An 18,997-nucleotide genomic window follows, 5' to 3' on the forward strand; every position below is an offset into this window, starting at 1 on the left:
TCACTTTTATTACATAGAGCAGTGATTTAACCTAGTGTGATGTCATAGTGGCTCATTCCACCAATAAGAGCCAACCTCATTAGTGATGTCACAATGGCTTGATTGTTTAGAATGTTTGTACGTTTGGGAAGCTCGCCAGGTGCCCTTGGCCTGGCTTGGCCGCTGTCGTGGACAGGATGCTGGGCTCGATGGACCCTTGGTCTTTTCCCAGTGTGGCATTACTTATGTACTTATCCATAATGAATAAGCATGAGATAGATTTACATACAATGGAGGCAGTGCATGCAAATTTAACTCATGAATATTCATTGATACATGCATGTAAAATTACAATCTTTATTACAAAAACCATGTTCTAACAATTAAAAACCTCTCTATTTGATGATCTCATAACATCCTACGCCCTCCACATTTTAATCATACACAATGTACTAATGCCCTTCTCCAATGGTTGTTAATATTAGAACAGCTGTAATATGTTCATTGGAAGTTCAAAGTCCGTTATCTACTTCAAAACTCTGTTTTAAATTATAGCATTCCCCTAATCAGGAGTGCTGAACTTTCAAACAATGAATCCGTTGTAAATCTCGATAAGCTTTGAAGAAGAACCTCTGATCGCCTAAACTTCAGGAAATCACTAAAAACCAACCTGTTCAGAAGAGCATACCCTACTGACCCTACATAAATGCCTACACTCTGCAACACAGCTAAACCAAAGATCGTACTGGACACTCTGAACCTTCCCCTCTTTGACCCCATTATGCCTGGATCAAATGTAACTTATTCGACCACAATATAACCTTGTACTTGTTTCTCTACTGGTCTAGGCTTACACCTTGACCAGTAAGCCACATTGAGCCTGCAAATCGGTGGGAAAATGTGGGATACAAATGTAACAAATAAATATATCATTGGGGGACGTATAGGATAACAGACATCAACTCCATCGACCTATACTTAAAAGTTCTTCTGGTCCCATATATCTGTTTGGTCCCAACACTGGCCGTGTTTCCTTATAACTTCATCAGGAGACCTTATACAACCTCTAATTTCGGTCAGGCACAGTGCTTGGAGCCCTACAGCATCCGGTGTCTCTACCTCATTTCCTGCAATGCACTGTCCAGTGTATGGCGGCAGCCAAAAAAGCAAACAGAATGTAAGGAATTATTAGGAAAGGGATAGAAAATAAGACAAAGAATATTATAATGCCTCTGTATCGCTCCATGGTGGGACCACATCTTGACTATTGTGTACAATTCTGGTCGCCGCTTCTTAAAAAAGATATAGCAGAATTAGAAAAGGTTCAAAGAAGGGCGATTAAAATGTTTAAGGGGTTGGAACTCTTCTCATACGAGGAGAGGCTTAAGAGGTTAGGACTCAGCTTGGAAAAGAAATGATTGAGGGGGGGTATGATAGAGGTCTACAAAATACTGAGTGGTAAACGTTAATAGATTTTTTACTCTTTCGAAAAGTACAAAGACTAGGGGACGCTCAAGGAAGTTACAAGGTACTACTTTTAAAATGAAGAGAAGGAAATATTTTTTCATTCACGGCTCTGTTTACTAAGCAGGGCTAAGGGCGCGTTAGCGTTTTTAGCGTGTGCTAATGATTAGCATGCACTAAATGCTAAGTTGCCCATAGGAACATACGGGCAACTCTAGCGTTTACCGTGCGCTAAAAACGCTAGCGTAGCTTAGTAAACAGGGCCCTCAATGAATAGTTAAGCTCTGGAACTCTTTGCCACACTATGTGGTATCAGCAGTTGGTGTATCTGGGTTTTAAAAAGGGTTTGGACACGTTCCTGGACGAAAAGTCCACAGTCTGCTATTGAGATAGACATATCTACTGCTTGTCCCTGAGATCAGCAGCATGAATCTTGCTACTATTTGGGTTCCTGCCAGGTACTTGTGACCTGGATTGGCCACTGTTGGAAGCAGGATACTGGGCTAGATGGACCATTGGTCTGACCCAGTATGGCATGTTCTTAGGACTGCCTGCCTCAGTGCTTTCTAAACCTGCCCTGGTGACCCCACAGTCCAGGAAAGGTAGTAAGAATGCAAATCTCTTTCATGCATATTCATTAGGGATACCTTGAAGACCAGGCCTGTTGGCAGCCATCAGGGATGAGAGTGAAGACGAAGGCCACAGTCAGCCATGTTTTCAGGATAATCTCAATGAATACGCATGAGAAGGATCTGCACTACCGCCACTGTATTCAGATTTATCTCATGCATACTCACTGTGGATATCCTGAAAACCGGGCTGTGAGGTCCCCAATACAGATTTCTGAAGCCCTGGTTGATCTACAAGCATTCATGTGAAGCTTTGTTGTATTATACGGGACTAATGACAGATTTGCTCAGAACTCTGCCACTTGCTTAGCTGGTCAGCACTGCTGTTGTACTTGGGTTGGCTACTTCATAGCCTTGGCTACACATGTGGCTCATGTCATTTCCATTAAATTCAATTACAGAAGTCAATTTTTACAGCTGACAGCTGCGTGGCAATTAGATTACACCCTCTGTCCTCAAAATAGCAAATCAAAAGGTGAACAGTACTGTGTACTGCAGCACTCCCAGGCGATTTGTCATGGATTAAAATCGGTTGCCAAGAAAGCATGTAAGCAGATGATTCACAAAATTTAGCATGGAATAAAAAAAAAAGCAAATCGCCCAAAAATTGCAGAAATGTCCAGTTTATTCACCAGTGAAACCATAAATAGACAAACAGTTAAAACCCCAAAATGGCCATGTTTCCCCTTCTCAAAGGGCTGTGTCAGGGGCTTGCATTCATTCCCAGACTTTTCCTCCAGGTGTAATGGTATCAGTTTATTATATTTTGCCGGATTATATATACACCAATATATTTGTGCAGCTTTTATATATTTGACACTGCAGCAGAGAAAATAGTTTCATTTCAAGCCCCTCTCTCCCCATTCCTTTTTCTGGGAACTTCTGATAGCAGGGATAGTTAATTACAAACACTTAACAAAGACAAAAGAGAGATATATAACTCTCTCTGCCCTCCCACCTAAAAAGGACTGAACAAAAGGTGGGTACCTGGACGCTCATCAGGACATCTCTGAAAACCAAAGACCCAAGAGACCGAAAGTCTGGAGAGCCCATTGAAGACAAAGACTTCAGAGGGGAAACCATAAACAGGACATTTGCTTGTCAAAGGTATACCTGCCCCTCCCATCAGCTTTCAGACATGTGCAGAAAGGAAGGACTTATAATGTGGTCATGTGAACAGACTACATTAACCATAATGCCTTGCAAAATATCCAGGACATGCACACACCATGCTTCTCTGCTAACATTATAAAAGGCCTGGAAACAGCCCAGCTCGCTCTCTTGGAACCTGCCTCCTCTTGGGACCTGCTGCTCTCTTTGGGGTCCGCTGATACCTTGCTCCTGAAACATGTGCTCATCAATCAGCTGGACCACAGCATGCTTGTAACAAGGACTTGTAAGTAACATAACTTTTGATCTAGACCTGCTACTTTGCCTTACTTAAGCACAGATTATCTGTAAAGATCTCTGAAAACCTACCTCTCGTGTGCAATTGTATATTAAATCAACCTTTTTGAAGCTAAAAATACAGTCTCTTTGTGTTCTGAGTATATGGTATCTTTTATATATACTAAATCTAAATCTAAATCTATTTAATTTATTGCAATTATCACCTTTGGTGATTGGTGGAGAAATTAATATCCTAAAACTTATAAATACAGCATCTGCTCTTAAATTATAAACAGTAGCGAGTGCTCTCGAGCTATTTTCCCCAAAATAAATAATTTCTTGTAACACAGGAACTTGTCCAAACCTTTTTTTTATGCCCAGATACACTAACTGCTGATACCACATCGTTTATTAATTTTCCTATACCGTATCTATTCGCTAAGCAAGTCAGAACGGTATACAATATATCAAAAATATAATCAAACATAGTAAGAAAAGAACTCCATAAAATTATAGGGTAGATTCCATCCACAACATGTTCATAAAAGGTGCATAAAATCAATTCAAAGATCGACCAAACAATTCACCCAAGATAGAATAGTATCAGACATTCACACAAGCTCCAGGACTTAACTATTCTTTGAGTGAAAATAAATTTCCTCCTATTTATTTTAAAAGTATTTCCATGTAACTTCATTGCGTGTCCCCTAGTCTTTGTACTTTTTGAAAAAAGAGTGAAAAATCGATTCACTTCTACCCATTCTACACCACTCAGGATTTTGTAGACCTCAATCATATCAAAATCCATAGCATGCAATTGCAAGGGGGGTGTGAACCTGTAAGGGGTATGGGAAGGTCAGGGGTGTGCCTAGCAGGGGCGTAGCTACGTGGGGCCAGGGGGGCCTGGACCCCCCTGCCGATGACCCTCTCGACCCCCCCTCCCACCACCAACCCTCCCCCGCCATCGCCGTGGGCTGCCTTTGCTGGCGGGGGACCCCAACCCCCGCCAGCCGATGTCCTCTTGCTTCCCGCAGAAGGCTTCGTTCTGTTTCTGATGTCCTGCACGACGTCAGACTCACAGAAACAGAACGAAGCCTTGCAGATCAAGGCTTCGTTCTGTTTCAGTGAGTCTGACGTCCTGCAGGTACAATGTGCAGGACGTCAGAAACAGAACGAAGCCTTGCGCGGGGAGCAAGAGGAACTCGGCTGGCGGGGATTGGGGTCCCTCGCCAGGAAAGGTAGGCGACGACGGTGGCGGTGGGGGAGGGTTGGCGGCGGGAGGGGGGGGCAAGAGGGTCGTCAACGGGGGGGGGGGGGGTAAAGTTGGTGGTGGCGGCAGGGGTCGGCTGGCAATAGCGGGGGGGGGGGGGCTAAAATGTGCCCCCTCACCTGGGCTCTGGACCCCCCTCCCGCCAAAGTCTGGCTACGCCCCTGGTGCCTAGCACTTATTTCCGCACGCTATAGAAGGCAGTTGCGTGTCTACCGGACAGCAGATAAGCGTGAGGATTTACACCAGCCATTAAAGCTAGCGTAAGTGCTTGACCTAAAGATAGGCAAATGACTGCAGACTTCCCTCCGTGAATTTTTTTCCCTAGCGCAGCGCTAACTTGGCAGTAACCCAGCGGTAATCGGGCATCGCCGTGTTCTGTCCGTTTACTGCTGGGTTACTGCGGTAGCCCTTACCGCCACCTCAATGGGTGACGGTAAGTGCTCCCCACCGCATGGCTACGTGGTAAGAGTTATCTTACCATGTGGCCATTTTTTTTTGGGGGGGGGGGGGGGGACATTTTACCGGCTGAGGTAAAAAGGGCCCTGGCATGTGGGGAGAAATGGCTACCACAGAGCTCTTTTTCCCTGCAGCTTAGTAAAAGGATCCCACAGCTTGTATCATCGTGGTGCCTCACTTTAGGGGACCTGTAGAAAATAACCCCCTTTGTGCAGTGGACTTTAACAGTAACAAAAGAGTGTGCACTAGGTTTAGAAGCCAAAAATAGGAAACGAGCTTGAAAGGAATGTCATGGAACCTCTGGGTCACGTGGGGGGGTCTTTCATCTAACAGTAACTCAGTCAGAGAAAAGTATCTAACACTCTCAGGGATTGAAAACTTCTATTTTTATCTGTGCACAATTGACGCGCAGCTCAGGGATATACACACTTAATTTGCACCCTCCCAAAACGTGACCTTTTTCCTCTGTCTTCCTGCCAATAATTTTACTCCAACGTATTTCAGTGGAATGTTAAGACGGCTTTCAATTTTCTCTCACCATGTCTCCGTAAAGAGCTTTCAACTGCTGCAGGCAGGCATGACATTCGAGAATTTAGCTGAGCTACTAGAATAAAAACATTAATTTGTTACTTTCAATATTGTTCTTTATACAAAAAAGTCACGGCAGGTGTTTACGAAAGATTTTTTTTTTACAATGTTTTCATTCCTTAAGAGATTCTATTCATTCAAGTAGGTTAGTTTCAAATAACAAATGTATGAAATTTTATTGCCTATTTTTACTAATGTCCATTGTGTTGTATTATACGGTACACTGGAAGATTCTTGGTTACTTTACTATTGTTATGCTGTTAACAAAATTGTAAGTTTTATGTTTATTTATTTAGATTTTGCTCACACCTTTCTCAGTAGTAGCTCAAGGTGAGTTACATTCAGGTACTCTGGATATTTCTCTGTCCCAGGAGGGCTCACAATCTAAGTTTGTACCTGAGGCAATGGAGGGTTAAGTGACTTGCCCAAGATCACAAGGAGCAGCAGTGGGATTTGAACTGGCCACCTCTGGATTGCAAGACTGGTGCTCTAACCACTAGGCCACTCCTCCACGTGGTACCTGTAGTACACTACCTTGAGTGAATCTCTTCATAAAGGCGGTTAATAAATCCCAATAAAAAAATAAACTAACTAACTAGAGTTTTCCTCCGTCTCACTCCCCACCATCTTTTCTTCCTTCAAGCCTCTTTAGACATCCTTGTCCTAGCTTTCCAGAAGCTTCCATAGACCACAGCGGATGACCAGAAGGAAGCCTTTCCCCTAGGAACAGAATGAAGTTCTGCCCACCAGGTTTCTTCTGATGGGCAGTGTCTCATGCAGTGGCGTAGAAAGGGGGGGGCGGTGGGGCGCTCCGCCCCGGGTGCATGCCGCTGGGGGGTGTCGGCGCCTCGCTGGTTCCTTGCTCTCTCTGCCCCGGAACAGGATTGGCTCTCCTGCCCGCCCCTCACCGCCTTCCAGGTATGTTCTAGGGGGGGGGGTTGCGCTCCGGAGGGGGGAGGGTGCGCCGCGCTGCACCCAGGGGGCAGGGGGGAGCGCAGCGGCGACCCACCCCGGGTGTCAGCTGCCTTCGCGACGCCACTGGTCTCATGGCATCCTAATCCCCTCAAAGAATGAGATCGGGTATGAGAGGAAGGGCATCTTGATTAGCTCCAAAGGCTGGCTCGTGTCTTGCAGTATTACAGCGCTGCGTTCATCAAGTAGGGCTATAGAAATGATAAGTAGTAGTAGTAGCATTTCAGTAACAGTCTTCGTCAATCTCAATGTCCCCATTGTATTAGGAGCTGCTACTGGCCTGATTAAAAGGAATTTCCAAGTGCATTTCGGCAGGATGCAGCCTGAACTGCAGGAAGAGACTTTCTTTGGATCAATGTCAGTGTTGAGAGGAGTATTAGCAGAGAATCGGACATACTGAGGTCATCTCTATTGTTTCCTGTCATGGGACGTGCAAAACTAACCTGTTTTAGAGAAATTGCCCCAAGAGTCTTGGCCACCTCACCATCATGGAGTAATGATGTTGCCTAATAGGTGGCTTCTGGTCAGAAACTACCAGCCTGTGTCGAGACAACAGAAAGCACTGAAGGGAGGATTAGAATCAAAGAGTAAGAAAGGAAAAGTGAGTGGGAAAAGAACTTCCCGCAAAATAATCAGACCTTTAGCTTCTCCTACTGCCAACCGGAGACCCCTTCCATTTGCCTTTTCCTAGTGAAGCCCAATACAGAGAGTATCTGCGGGATAAGGTGAAGGAGATCTGCTGCATGGCATCAGTGAATTTTGGAGCTTAGCCTAGAATGGGTGGCAGAGCTGGTGGTTGGGAGGCGGGGCTAGTGCTGGGCAGACTTATACGGTCTGTGCCAGAGCCGGTGGTGGGAGGCAGGGATAGTGCTGGGCAGACTTATACAGTCTGTGCCAGAGCTGGTGGTGGGAGGCGGGACTGGTAGTTGGGAGGCGTGGATAGTGCTGGGCAGACTTATACGGTCTGTGCCCTGAAGAGGACAGTACAAATAAAAAAGTAGCACATATGAATTTATCTTCTTGGGCAGACTGGATGGACCGTGCAGGTCTTTTTCTGCCGTCATCTACTATGTTTACTATGATTTTCTTTGAGCTTTCTGTTACAAAGTAGAGCTACAGTGATTAGACTTAAACTGTAGAGCCTTGCTACTGAGATCTGGGAGCTCATTTTCAAAGGAGAAAAACGCCCCAAAACTGGCATAAAGCAGCAATTTGGACGTTTTTCTCACAAAAACGTCCACTCCAAATTGGTATTTTCAAAACCAATTCTTAGACATTTTTCTCTGAAGTCCGTCAGAAGTGCGTTCAAATCACAAGGGGGTGTGTCAGGGGCGTGTTAAGGGCGGGGTCTGGGCGTTCCTAATACCTGGACGTTTTTCAGCCATAATGGAACAAAACAAAACCGTCCAGGACTCAAACTAAGATGTTTGGAGCTAGACCTGTTTTTACAATGAATAAGACACAAAAAGGTGCCCTAAATGACCAGATGACCGCTGGAGAGAATCAGGGATGACCTCCCCTTACTCCCCCGGTGGTCTCTAACCCCCTCCCACCCCCTGCATTTGTCTTAATTGTATGGCATCTTTTACTACTACTACTACTACTATTTAGCATTTCTATAGCGCTACAAGGCGTACGCAGTGCTGCACAAACATAAAAGAAAGACAGTCCCTGCTCAAAGAGCTTACAATCTAATAGACAAAAAATAAATAAAGTAAGCAAATCAAATCAATTAATGTGAACGGGAAGGAAGAGAGGAGGGTAGGTGGAGGCGAGTGGTTACAAGTGGTTACGAGTCAAAAGCAATGTTAAATAGGTGGGCTTTCAGTCTAGATTTAAAGATGGCCAAGGATGGGGCAAGACGTAGGGGCAAGTACCTGGCAGAAACCCAAATAGTAGCAACATTCCATGTAGAACCCCAAAGAGTAGCAAGATTCCATGCAGAATTTCAAAGTGTAGCAACATTCTATATAGAATCCCAAAGACTAGCAAGATTCCATTCAGAATCCTAAGTGCATAAGTATTGCCATACTGGGACAGACCGAAGGTCCATCAAGCCCAGCATCCTGTTTCCAACAGTGGCCAATGCGGGTCGCAAGTACTACTACTACTACTACTACTATTTAGCATTTCTATAGCGCTACAAGGTGTACACAGCGCTGCACAAACATAGAAGAAAGACAGTCCCTGCTCAAAGAGCTTACAATCTAATAGACAAAAAATAAATAAAGTAAGCAAATCAAATCAATTTATGTGTAAGGAAGGAGGAGAGGAGGGTAGGTGGAGGCGAGTGGTTACAAGTGGTTACGAGTCAAAAGCAATGTTAAAGAGGTGGGCTTTCAGTCTAGATTTAAAGGTGGCCAAGGATGGGGCAAGACGTAGGGGCTCAGGAAGTTTATTCCAGGCGTAGGGTGCAGCGAGACAGAAGGCGCGAAGTCTGGAGTTGGCAGTAGTGGAGAAGGGAACAGATAAGAAGGATTTATCCATGGAGCGGAGTGCACGGGAAGGGGTGTAGGGAAGGACGAGTGTGGAGAGATCTTTTGAGTATGTTTTTGTGGTAGCCGCTTAGGTTTAAAGCAGGTTATACGTTTTTAAAATAAATATGGGGACCCGAGATTTGCATAGGGTAAATCAACATTGCATGAGCTCCGTTTTTTTAATTCTGCTTTTATAGTGCTGAGCTCAAGAACCCAAGGCACTTTCATCTCAGTCAAACTCCCTTCCTTTTTAATTGTTTCTCTTTCTTTTCCTCTGTTTGAAAATCCAGGCATTGATCTCCAATTCACCACAGCAACCTGAGCCTTTTTAATCCAGGAAGACGGTGCTCCTGTTTGATGCCAATCAGAACTGGCCCTCCCTGCTGTGACACGCAATGCAGAAAGAGCCCCACCACAGCATTTCCTCCTTGGGTGGGGGGGGGGGGGGGGAGAGGAAATAAATAATATTCGCTTTTTGTAAGGCCATTAGGCTCACGTCAGCACATTTCACATGGATGGGATTAAAGCTACATGTTGCACCGTGTTCAAGCCCTGGCATCAGCAACAGGGAGAGAAGCTGGAGTAGCCTGGGTGTTGGCAGGCTCACAACTAAATGTTTGAATTCACTTTAATAAGCAGGGCTGAGATCAAATGAACCAGCCTGTGGAATTTCCCTCTCTCACAAAATGGTTCATTAAATGTGAACACAGACAAAAATGCCAGTCCAAGAATCATCTGCTGTGTGCGATTCACCAGCAGCCCTGATTATCCTGGTTACTGATCTGTGAATGGCACATCCAGGAGGACATCAATGCGCTGCTTATTTCTTGAATTATGAATGGCTGTCAGTCAACCGCCATGAATGGCGGAATGGAACATTAGCGATTTTAGTCATGCTGCAAGGAGTGAGCTCGAACAAGTGTTCGCTGCTTCCTGGTTGTTTCACTTTAACGCTGCAGGTAATGGTGAAAGCGCGTATACAGCTGAAGAAATGTCTTATTCTCTGTCAAGGGGATCAGGCTCAGTGAAATGCATACACAAAACCAGCGAGGATTCTGCATTCCCTTTGCAGTCTCACCACTCCGTTGAATGATATAGCTTCAATGAAATGCATATATCCTCCTGGGGTTATTTTCAGTAAGTATAAAGTGCTATCATTTTTAAAAAATAAAGATTGTTTGCCAGGTCGTACTTGCTTAGTATGCATTCCACACTGAGAAAGTCATTACATTCATACTTTAAATCTAAGTGAAGTAGACACTGATTTAGCAGACAAGCTGAGCTACTGAATAAAGAGAGAGTTCTTTATTTACCCTGCTCTGTTCTGCCTAGTACTGGCCATTGAAGCTGGCTTTCCCACCCTTCCGAGATCTTCAACTTCACTGCAACTGGACATGACGGGGGAATCTTGAACTCCATTTTCATTCAAAGAATGAATTCTGGAATTCTTTGCTGGAGGATGTGGTAACGGCGGTTATCGTGTTTAAAAAAAGGTTTGGACTAGTTCCTGGAGGAAAAGTCCAAAGTCTGTTATTGAGATGGACATGGAGCAAGCCACTGGGGTTGGTAGGATGGGATGATGAAACTAAGTGAGTTTCTGCCAGGTACTTGTGACCTGGATTGACCACTGCTGGAAGCAGGATACTCGGCTGAATGGACCATTGGTCTGACCCAGTATGGCTATTCTTATGCTCTTAGTTTTATGGCTAATGGTCAGGATCAAACCATGTTTTGGAAGGTATTTCTAAAATCTCTATTTTACATTTTTCTGTATTTTAGATGTTTTGGGGGTTTTTTTTTTGTTGTTGTTCCCTTAGTAATCTATATCAGAAACTGGTGTCTGGGGCCAGACAATATTTAAGGTACTATGGCATTTTCTGGACAAAACAGCACCTCAGGTGAACGATTAAATGTCCCCCTTCCCGTTCGGGTTTCCATACTCACAGAATATCAAAAGAACAGCAATGGTGGCACCCACAGCCTTGTGATAGCTCCGGAACAATATTTTATGCTGCTTTCAATTCTCAAAAGCAGCTCCTGCCTCCGAGGCTAGCAAGGACTGAGGGATCTTCTGCAGACACAGTGCTCACAGTCTCCGGAAGGGAGAGAACCCCAGGGCTGATTACATGCTAGTCCTTGGAGGTCCCTGGGCTGGGGGTTGTCACTATGATGGCTGGGACTGGAGGAGGGAGGGGACTGAGAAGCAAACACCCTGGGTTATAGCTCCACTCGGGGCAGTATCCCAATGAGGTGGAAGCTTGGAAGATGAGGAGAACTCTACCGGATAAAACCCATGAAAAAAACTAGCTCCTCAGGGGAAAGGTGAGGGATGGTGAAAAGAGGGGCCCAAGATGATGGATGAGTACCAGTGTTGGAAAAGGCTTGGTTGTCAGGTTTGTGTGGGGGTGTGGGGGACATTTCTACTCATCTCTTCACATGTCCATTAGCATTCTACTGCATTGTAGTAGAGTTAATCAGCTAATAAAAATCACTGAGACCTTTAGTTTGTTTTAAGTGTGGCTAGTCTATGATAGTAAGACGGAGAGTTACTGCACTGACAAGCTAAACTCCCTCCCAGTACACTCAGGGATCAGATGAGGTCAGACCTTCTCAGCTTGAGCTGACATCAAGAGACCTTGGAGCTGAGCAGTCCAATGATTTCAGTTGTCCAAAATACACGCTGCCACTTTCTTGTGTCCGTCTTCAATATGCCTTATGCCCACTCCTTTCTTACTCCTATGGCAGCCTCACCATCTGGATAACCCAAGCTACCAACCCATCAGACATATAGGCCAGTCGCTTTGCACTTTATCTTTTTGGTAAAACTGGGCCTATAAACGAGCAGTGAAATCAGTTGCTATATGAGGCTGTGACTTTGCAAACAGCATTTGCTTTACAAATTAGTGTTATAGACTATGACATTCTACTTGGATTTCACTTTTAATTAGTAACCTTTGCAAACTCGGGCTTGAGGTTCTTTGCATTCAGGTACGACAGTAGGCAATTTCTCTAATGATCTTACAAAGCAAGAGAGAATAAGTGGAAACAAAATGTGGAATTAGAAAAGGTGCCGAGAAGGGCGAAGAAAATGATAAAGGGGATGGGACGACTTCCCTATGAGGAAAGGCTAAAGCGGCTAGGGCTCTTCAGCTTGGAGAAAAGGCGGCTGAGGGGAGATATGATAGAGGTCTATAAAATAATGAGTGGAGTTGAACGGGTAGATGTGAAGCGTCTATTTATGCTTTCCAAAAATACTAGGACTAGGGGGCATGCGATGAAGCTACAATGTAGTAAATTTAAAACGAATCGGAGAAAACGTTTCTTCACTCAACGTGTCATTAAACTCTGGAATTCATTGCCAGAGAATGTGGTAAAGGCGGTTAGCTTAGCAGAGTTTAAAAAAAGGTTTGGACGGCTTCCTAAAGGAAAACTCCATAGACCGTTATTAAATGGACTTGGGGGAAATCCACTATTTCTGGGATAAGCAGTATAAAATGTTTTGTACATTTTTGGGATCTTGCCGGGTATTTGTGACCTGGATTGGTCACTGTTGGAAACAGGATGCTGGGCTCGATGGACCTTTGGTCTTTCCCAGTATGGCAATACTTATGTACTTATGTAAAATAAGGTGATACTTTTTTATTGGATTAACTTAGAACGGGGCCATTTTACTAGAGTGTATTAGTCACTTAGGGGTCTGTTGACTTAGGGGATCTGAACTAGCGTCAGAGCGTGTTTTTGACGCCCGCTGAGGCCCCCTTTTACTGCAGCAGGTAAAAGGCTGTCTTTTTTTCTCGAAAAGAAATGGCCACAAGGTAAGTGAACCACTTACTTCTTGGCCGGGGGTCAGCACTTACCCATTGAGGTGGCAATAAGGGCTCTTGCACTAACCCAGCATTTTTTGAGAGACTGTTCCCAGAATCTAGCTTTCTATGTTTTAACCGCCACACCAGCCTGGCTATTTTTATACTGGCGAAACATGGTCATGTTATGTTAAATATCTGGGAACTTTTAATCTACTAATAAAGACTGTGTTTTGTTTTTTTACAAGGTCTGCCTTGTTTTATTTTCCACATTATATACAGATACTTTTTCTGACACTAGAGGGTGACAATCTAAGTTATACACCTGGGGCAACGGAGGGTTAAGTGACCTGCCCAAGGTCACAAGGAGCTTCAGTGGGAATTTAACCCAGCTTACCAGGATCAAAGCCTGCTGCACTAACCATTAGGCTACTCCTCCACACCTGCCCCTCTGACTCTGCCTCTGACGTGGCAGGTTAGCGCCACCTGTCTTAAGGTGGCTTAACTGCAACAGCAGTGAGGGAGTGTTCTCAGGGACATCTACCACTATACCACTCATTCCCTCACAGTAGTGTTGCTGAACCTGAGTTGATAGAGAGGGAACAAACAACAGAGTCACTGGGAAAAAGGGGATTTGAACTCTGGCTTTGCTGCAGCTTAGCCCTCATTTTAACACCTCCATCCTTTTTGGAACTAATAGTATTTTAACACTGGGCATTGACCCTCTGATGTCAAGGCAGGAATGTGACTCTTTACCAGGGCTTTTTTTGAGTGGGTACTGAGTACCGGCACCTTTTCCATTGTTTGCTAAAACTGGCCCATGGTCCTCAAGTTGTAATGAAAGAGCTCAGGCTCTACACACCAATTCTGCCTTGTCATAGATTCTGTGACTGGTTGCAGGGGGCCTGGCTATTGTGGGGGGGGGGGGGTCCCTCAGTGATCACTCCACCCCTGAAGGGTGGCCTAGCATTTGAGTACTGGCACCTCATTTGCTAGAACAAACGCACTGGATAAAGGGACCCAAGTGTGGGTGATCAGGCCTTTGTGACATCACTGATGAGGTTGGCTGTTAGCCATTGGTGGAATGAGGCATTATGACATCACATTATCAAAAGTGAGCCAAGTATAGAACAATCAAGCTAATTACAAGTTAACAGTAAAATAACATGTCTTAACAATAGCTCATGTTGATAAGCCCCCTAAATGAAAAAGAAATGCCTGTAGAAATCAAAATCACTGCTACATGTGATAAAAGCAGGGCTTTTTTTGAGGGGGTACTTGGGGGTACTGAGTACCGGCACCTTTTCCATTGTCTGCTAAAATTGGCCCATGGTCCTCAAGTTGTAATGAAAGAGCTCAGGCTCTACACACCGATTCTGCCTTGTCATAGATTCTGTGACTGGTTGCAGGGGGCCTGGCTATTGTGGGGTGGGTCTCTCAGTAATCACCCCACCCCTGAAAGGTGGCCTGCCATTTGAGTACCGGCACCTTTTTCGCTAGAAAAAAAACTCACTGCTCTTTACACAGAGCTACAGTGTAATTAAAACCCATGTTCCCAGGTACTGTAGAACATAGGAGCCAACTTTTCAAAATTATTGGGGGTGGTAAGCCCAATGAAAATAACCCCTCCCTGGACACATACAAGGAATTTTCTCAATATTGGGGGTGCTCAAGCACCCACAGAGTCGGCTCCAATGCTGTAGCACTACATCATAAACAGAAACAGCTTTCCAAAATAACAGTCTTCTATAGTAAGAATTTACAGCGTACAATTTACATTAATCAAAAACATGAAAAACATAATAATCTGCAGTACCATCTCCTTCAACCCCTATGGCATCAAAGCACCCATTCCAGTCACGTCCTACTACAGCCCAGCCAGACTCCAGTCACGAACTGAATGATTTCCAAAGAGAGGTAAACCGAGACATGGCCACAGAAAACACATTGTTCAAAAGGAAATCCTTTCAAAGTGTGAGCTGATTAATGAAACAGAAAGGAGAAATGACAGTTCTTTGTACACCCTATCTAGAAGACGGTCAAGCTGGCACAACACCTCCACAAGCAGTGAGGGGGCTGCCTGTTTGATATTCTCACTGGTCTGTCCTTTCTTCCATTCTCTCTCTCTCTCTGACGTGCTGCGCTCGCAGCAAACACTGATAAAATGGAGAGCATGAATGAGCCCGTGGACCGAGTTTTATGAATGAAGCAGCTGTTCTGTCGGATCCAAGCAAGAGGACGAAGGGTTTCCACAGTCCAGGAGTGAATTTTATTTACTTATTTATGACATTTACACCCCACATTATCCCCAAACTAGCTCGGGTTCAACGTGGTTTACTGGCACTCAACAGCATTGATTAACAATAAAAGGTTACGTTAACGGTAAGCATAGATTCACCGGTAACTGGTTAAAAACACAATAAACAGCGGATATTTAAGCATCATGGAACCCAGAGGATGGACTAAAACAGCTACTGCCAATGTCACTTGAGTAAACACATACTGTGCACAGATGTTATTATTATTATTAACATTTGTATAGTGCTACCAGACGCACACAGCGCTGAACACCTGACACAGAGAGACAGTCCCTGCTCGATAGAGCTTACAATCTAAAAATACAGACAGACAATTTAATTTAACAAGGTTTAATTAAAGGAGCCATACACAGACTCTGAAACATTCATGCATGCAAACCAGGACCGGCTCAAGGGACTGTGGTGCCCTGAACCAACTTTTGCACAGAAGCTCCCCCTCCCTCCCGCCTACAATCCAGGATCTCCTCTTCTCTCTCAAACTCCCCCCACCCCACGTGTACCATCGCCCTCCAGAGGGCGCTGGCAGCAGCGATTCACAAATGCACAGAGCCTCCACTGCCTTGTCCTGCTGGAAACAGGAAGTTACATCAGAGGGGGGGGCAGGAAGAGGCAGAGGGGAGGCTCTGCACTGGGCTCAGGCAGTGTGTGTGGATCGCTGCTGCTTCCGCCACCACCCTCTAGAGCAGTGGTTCCCAAACCTGGTCCTGGAAGCCCCCAATCAGTAAGGTTTTCAGGATACCCACAATTAGGGTTACCATATTTTGTCCCCCAAAAAGGAGGACACATGCCCCGCCCCTTCACACCCACCCTCCCCTTTCACGCCCTCGCTCCGCCCCCTGTCACATTTTCCCCTCCCCCCTGTCACACACCCTGTCACCCCCTCCCTTTACCTTAGTACTGCCCTGGTGGTCTAGTGACCTCCCTGGGGCAGGAAAGAGCCCCCTCTTTCCTGCCTGGAGCGCTGCCCTGCATGCATCCTTCCTGTTCCTGATCTAGGCGCCGATTCAAAATGGCCGCCGAGAGTTGAAGTCTCACGAGGTCACTTCAACTTTCGGCGGCCATTTTGAATCGGCGCCGAGATCACGAACAGGAAGGATGCATGCAGGGCAGCACTTCGGGCAGGAAAGAGGGGGCTCTTTACTGCCCCGAAGGCGGAAGAGATCACTAGAGCACCAGGGCAGTAGTATGTAAGGGGAGGGGACATATCCGGGTAAATCTGGACATATGGTAATCCTACCCACAATGAATATTCATGACAGAGATCTGCATGCACTGCCTCCACTGCATGCAAATCTATCTCATGAATATTCATTGTGGATATCTTGAAAACCTGACTGGCTGGGGGCCTCCAGGCCCAGGTTTGGGAACCACTGCTTCTAAGGGGTGACGATGGAAAGGTTTTAGAGAGAAGAGGAGATACTGGATCGTGGGTGGAGGGAGAAATGCTGGACTGGGATTTTGGCACCCTTTATCACCAAGCACCATGAACCAGTGTTCAATTAGTCATCGCTTGAGCCGGCCCTAATGTAAAGTGTTGTACATATTGACATCTCTTGCCCAGGGGTCTGTGAAAGCTGCTTCCTTAGTATCTGCAGCCCTGGTGAGCAGAAGCTGAACCTGGTAATCTTATCCAGGTTTCCCATAATGCAGTGCATGGCATTTCCATTTCCCACTGAACCACCGGACCCAGCCCAGGTCTCTGACATTTGACATGTAGAGAGGTGTGGTAGCCGTGTTAGTCCACTCTTAAAGGTTATCAATAGAAATCAAACAAAATAAAACATGGAAAAGAAAATAAGATGATACCTTTTTTATTGGACATAACTTAATACATTTCTCGATTAGCTTTCGAAGGTTGCCCTTCTTCCTCAGATCGGAAATAAGCAAATGTGCTAGTTGACAGTGTATATAAGTGAAAACATTCAAGCATTACTATGACAGTCTGACAGGATGGGAGGATAGGGGTGGGTAGGAGGTATGCATGGGGATATCAAAGCATATCATTGATATTCTAACAGGATGGGTGTGGATAGGTATGTCTCTGTTGATCACCCCATCCCTCACCTATCCACACCCATCCTGTTAGAATATCAATGATATGCTTTGATGTCCCCATGCATACCTCCGACCCACCCCCATCCTCCCACCCTGTCAGACTGTCATAGTAATGCTTGAATGTTTTCACTTATATACACTGTCAGCTAGCACATTTGCTTATTTCCGATCTGACGAAGAAGGGCAACCTTTGAAAGCTAATCAAGAAATGTATTAAGTTATGTCCAATAAAAAAGGTATCATCTTATTTTCTTTTCCATGTTTGATTTTGTTTGATTTCTATTGATAACATTTGACATGAAAACTATAGCAAACTGCGCCTCGATATAATTTTGGTCTATAAAAATATTAAGAAAAAAAAAACTTACCGTGTACTCTGGTCCCAGTTTTGACGATAAATAAAGCAAAAAAATCAAGGAGAAAAAAGAAATATGAGAATGTGAAGCAAATGACATACTCTTATATGTTTGCATATAATCTAACAAGAACATGCAGAGACAACTCCTGGCAGTTAAATGAATCGCTCTTTAGGACTAACCGCTAATTCTCAGTGGCATTTAACCGGTTAGTACCGCTGAAAATAACTGGTTAGCGCTGAACTGAAAACTGTTATTTTGGGGGGTGTAGGCACTTGGCTGGTTATATGCTGAATATCACAATTAGGGGTCCTTTTACTAAGCTGCGGTGAAAGGGGGCCTGCGCTAGAATCAGTGCGTGCTTTTGACGTGCGCTGAGGACCCCTTTTACCGCAGCGGGTTAAAGGCTGTCTTTTCCTGAGGACAAGAAATGGCTGTGCGGTAAGTGAACCATTTGTTGTGCAGCCATTTTTTTTTCTTGGGGGGGGGGCGCTGTCCAATTACTGCCGGGTAAGCACCGGTGCTACAAAAATAGAAACTATTTTTGTAGTGCCAGAAATGATGCACACAGGGGGTGGGAACCAGGGGTGTAGCTACGTGGGGCCATGAGGGCATGGGCTCCCATAGATTACGCCCTGGCCCCCTCTAAATCTGACCCCTCCCCCGCTGCCGCCCGCCCACCCCTCCGCCGCATCAAGTACCTTGTGTGCTGGCAGGGTCCCCAAACCCCACCAGCAGAAGATTCTTCTTCGGCACCGGTCGACTCCGGCGCCTTCGCTGTGTGATCATCTGTTTCTGACGCCTTATGTCCTGCACCGTGCATGTAGCCCCGTGCAGGATGTAAGGCGTCAGAAACAGATGATCACACAATGAAGGCGCTGGATTCGACCGGCGCTGAAGAAGACTCTTCGGCTGGCGGGGATTGGGGACCCCCGCCAGAAAACAAGGTACCTGATGCGGTGGCAGGGCGGCGCGTAGCGGGGGGGGGGGTGCAGTTGCGGCGGTGGGGGGGGGGGGTCCAAAGTGGCGGCGGGGGAGGCAGCTAAACAGTGCCCCCCACCTCGGGCGCTGGTCCCCCCTCGCGCCGAGGTCTGGTAGGAACTACCACCAGGCTCCTGCAGTAGCCCAGCAGTAGTTCTGAAATAACAAGCGGTAAACCCACACTGGGCTTACTGACTCTTAGTAAAAGGACCCCTTAACTAGCTATGCGTTCACCAGCACCGCAAACCCAGAAGTTCAAT

The 18,997-nt window shown here is 45.5% G+C and overlaps 1 protein-coding gene across 2 annotated transcripts in view; it reads right to left on the bottom strand.

Annotated features, from left to right (window-relative positions):
• The window catches only part of PITPNC1 (phosphatidylinositol transfer protein cytoplasmic 1), a 393,300-nt gene that overhangs the window by 96,301 nt on the left and 278,002 nt on the right, over window positions 1-18,997 (bottom strand). For both annotated transcript variants that reach the window (XM_030208446.1, XM_030208447.1), the window contains exon 4: window positions 17,769-17,776. In XM_030208446.1, the coding sequence (XP_030064306.1) occupies window positions 17,769-17,776 (8 nt within the window). The remainder of the gene's footprint in view (window positions 1-17,768; window positions 17,777-18,997) is intronic.

Source organism: Microcaecilia unicolor, chromosome 6 (assembly GCF_901765095.1).
Source record: "Microcaecilia unicolor chromosome 6, aMicUni1.1, whole genome shotgun sequence".
NCBI classification, from domain to species: domain Eukaryota; kingdom Metazoa; phylum Chordata; class Amphibia; order Gymnophiona; family Siphonopidae; genus Microcaecilia; species Microcaecilia unicolor.